This window comes from Lactuca serriola, chromosome 3 (genome assembly GCF_051521515.1).
Source record: "Lactuca serriola cultivar US96UC23 chromosome 3, Lser_US96UC23_V15, whole genome shotgun sequence".
Lineage (NCBI taxonomy): Eukaryota > Viridiplantae > Streptophyta > Magnoliopsida > Asterales > Asteraceae > Lactuca > Lactuca serriola.
In genome coordinates this window covers 162,068,390-162,070,951 of record NC_136410.1, presented here as the reverse complement: position 1 = coordinate 162,070,951, position 2,562 = coordinate 162,068,390, and the positions used below count along the sequence as shown (strand labels likewise).

Genomic DNA, 2,562 nt, shown 5'->3' with positions numbered 1-2,562 from the left:
TATCCCCATGGTCTTCTATAAGCTCGTTGATTTCAGTAGAAGTGATATAGCCACTCTAGTCTTCTTCCCATACTGTTATTTCAAAACACATGAAATACAAACATCAATATTTACAACTTATATTATATTCAAAGAATATGCCATAAACAAAAGATGCATTCTAAGTATCCAAAATCTAGAAAAATATGTCTATTATTATATTCCATGTTTATACAATTTGTACATGGACACTTTATCATCCCCCCCCCCCCCACCCCCACATTGACACTTGTTCTCTGAAATGCAAAATTCAAGAAGTTTAGCATACCATCAACATGCAACATACATCCAAGATCTGTTCATGACTTAGAATGAGAAACAAAAGATTAACTATAACAAAAGAAATGGTATTAGTATAAGATACTTCTCAAATATTTTATCAGACATGAATATGAGTAATTAGGTCTCACAATCAAAAATAGAAACGACAGCAGACAAACCTTTGCAAAAAACAACAAATAAAATAGAATGAATACCTGCTAAAGCAGCTAACTCCTATGGAGGGATGGGAAATTTCCTTGCCGGTTGATTTAGGCTTTCAATGGAGAGAAACCGAAAATTTCACCTGATGCTGGTGGGAAAGGGGGAAGTCAAGCTGAAAATTTTACTAGATTCCAAGCAAAACGGAAAACGAGCCCATGATGAAAGTTAGGGCTAAATTAGTGGCACATTAATTGTATTCTATAACTAGTTTATAACTCGTGGGAACCACGGGTGCGAAATTAATTTTATTTTCATACTAAAATATCGTAATTATTAATCAAATCATATAATTAAATTATTAATAAATACTTATTTTATATAGTTATGTAAAATTAAAATCATTGATTCAAATAAGTATGTGAAATTAATTTTCAATATATGTTATATAGTTTTTATCTGTGAACAAAAAACGTTACGATATAATATAATGATATATGAAATTTATTGTAAAATAAAACAACCCCAATAAGTGAAGTAAATTAAAATTGGTAAATAAATCAAAATTTTAAGTTGTTAAAATAAACGTATATTATAAAAAATAAGAAATTATAAAAGAAAAATTAACAAAATCTTATTAATAATAAGAAGAAAACATGTTATGAGGAATAAAATTTTACAAACAACTTACAAATTTCTAAAAACTTCTTTATAAACAGCATTAGAAGTTTTATTTGTAAGTTTACCATCCTTATCTAAAATTAACAATTTTATTCCTTCTCTACTTTGAACTCTAGATAGGGCAACATATAATTGACCATGTGTAAAAACCGGATCTTTCAAAAACAAACCAACCATAGATAAGGACTGTCATTGGCTCTTGTTAATTGTCATTGCAAAACAAACAGCTAATGGAAATTGTCTTCTTTGGAATTTGAATGGAATTTTTTTTTTCAGATGGTGTTAAGGTCATTCTTGGGATAAATGTCCGATTTCCAATATTACTTCCAGTTATGATAACTGCCTCAATAACACGTTTTCCCAAAGATATCACCTGTAGTCTAGTGCCATTACATAAGCCATTTTTTTATCAATGTTTCTCAATAACATAACTGGAACCCCGACTTTCAAAACTAACTTATGATTAGGCAGACCTGAGACTTTAAGACCATTTAAAACATCAGGTGAGTATAAATTGGCATCAAAATGATCATGGACAAACTCAGATTCACACAGTTTATCTGAACTTAGATATTCAACTTCATCTCCTGGAAATAATGCAAGCAAACGATCATTTATTTTTTCGACAACTTCATTTTTTGGAGCAAGTATTGCTCTTTCTTGAAAGTATTCTGGATTGCTAGAAGCTTCAAGAATTGAAGGATATACAAACTCGATTAACGAACCTACAGGATCATCAGGATCATTAATCAGAAGATCATCCGGAATATCAATAATCGCTTCGCCATCATTAAAACCACCAAGTTTCCGTTCTCCTATATCCAAAAGCCATTTTGCAAAATCCATTGTCTGTTGAAAAGCAGATGTATCACTTCCAACAGTTAGCCTCATATTCTTGGTTAGCTGATAGACTTTGCATTGTTGCCATAAATATGATGAACTTAATGAAGCATTAACAATGTCTTGTCTACTACCACCTGGAATAACAAGCAGAATTTGTCTAAAATCTCCTCCAAAAACAATTACTTTCCCTCCAAATGGCAAAGTTTCGTTTCTAGGATTATGACACTTGAATATATCTTTCAAAGTTCGATCTAAAGCTTCAAATGCATGCTTGTGAATCATGGGTGCTTCATCCCAAATGATTAATGAGGTTTTTCGTAATAGACTGGCGAGTTCACTATCTGGTGATATGGAACAAATAGAAACCTTAATAAGAACCAAAGGAATTATAAACCTTGAATGTGATGTCCTGCCACCGGTTAATAATAAATAAACAATCCCACTCGAAGCAACATTTAAAACAATTTTAGCATTACATCTAACTGCGGTCGATAATGTCTTCCAAAGATAGGTTTTACCCGTTCCACCATAACCGTAGACAAAGAAAACACCTCCTTTATTATTGTTTATTGCAGTCAT

General features: G+C 31.4%; 1 protein-coding gene across 1 annotated transcript; it reads right to left on the bottom strand.

The window, feature by feature from the left end:
• Positions 1-1,509: 1,509 nt before the first annotated feature.
• LOC145095837 (uncharacterized) lies at positions 1,510-2,562 on the bottom strand. The gene has a single exon (XM_079033658.1). It carries the CDS (start codon positions 2,560-2,562, stop codon positions 1,510-1,512), a length of 1,053 nt encoding a protein of 350 aa, XP_078889784.1.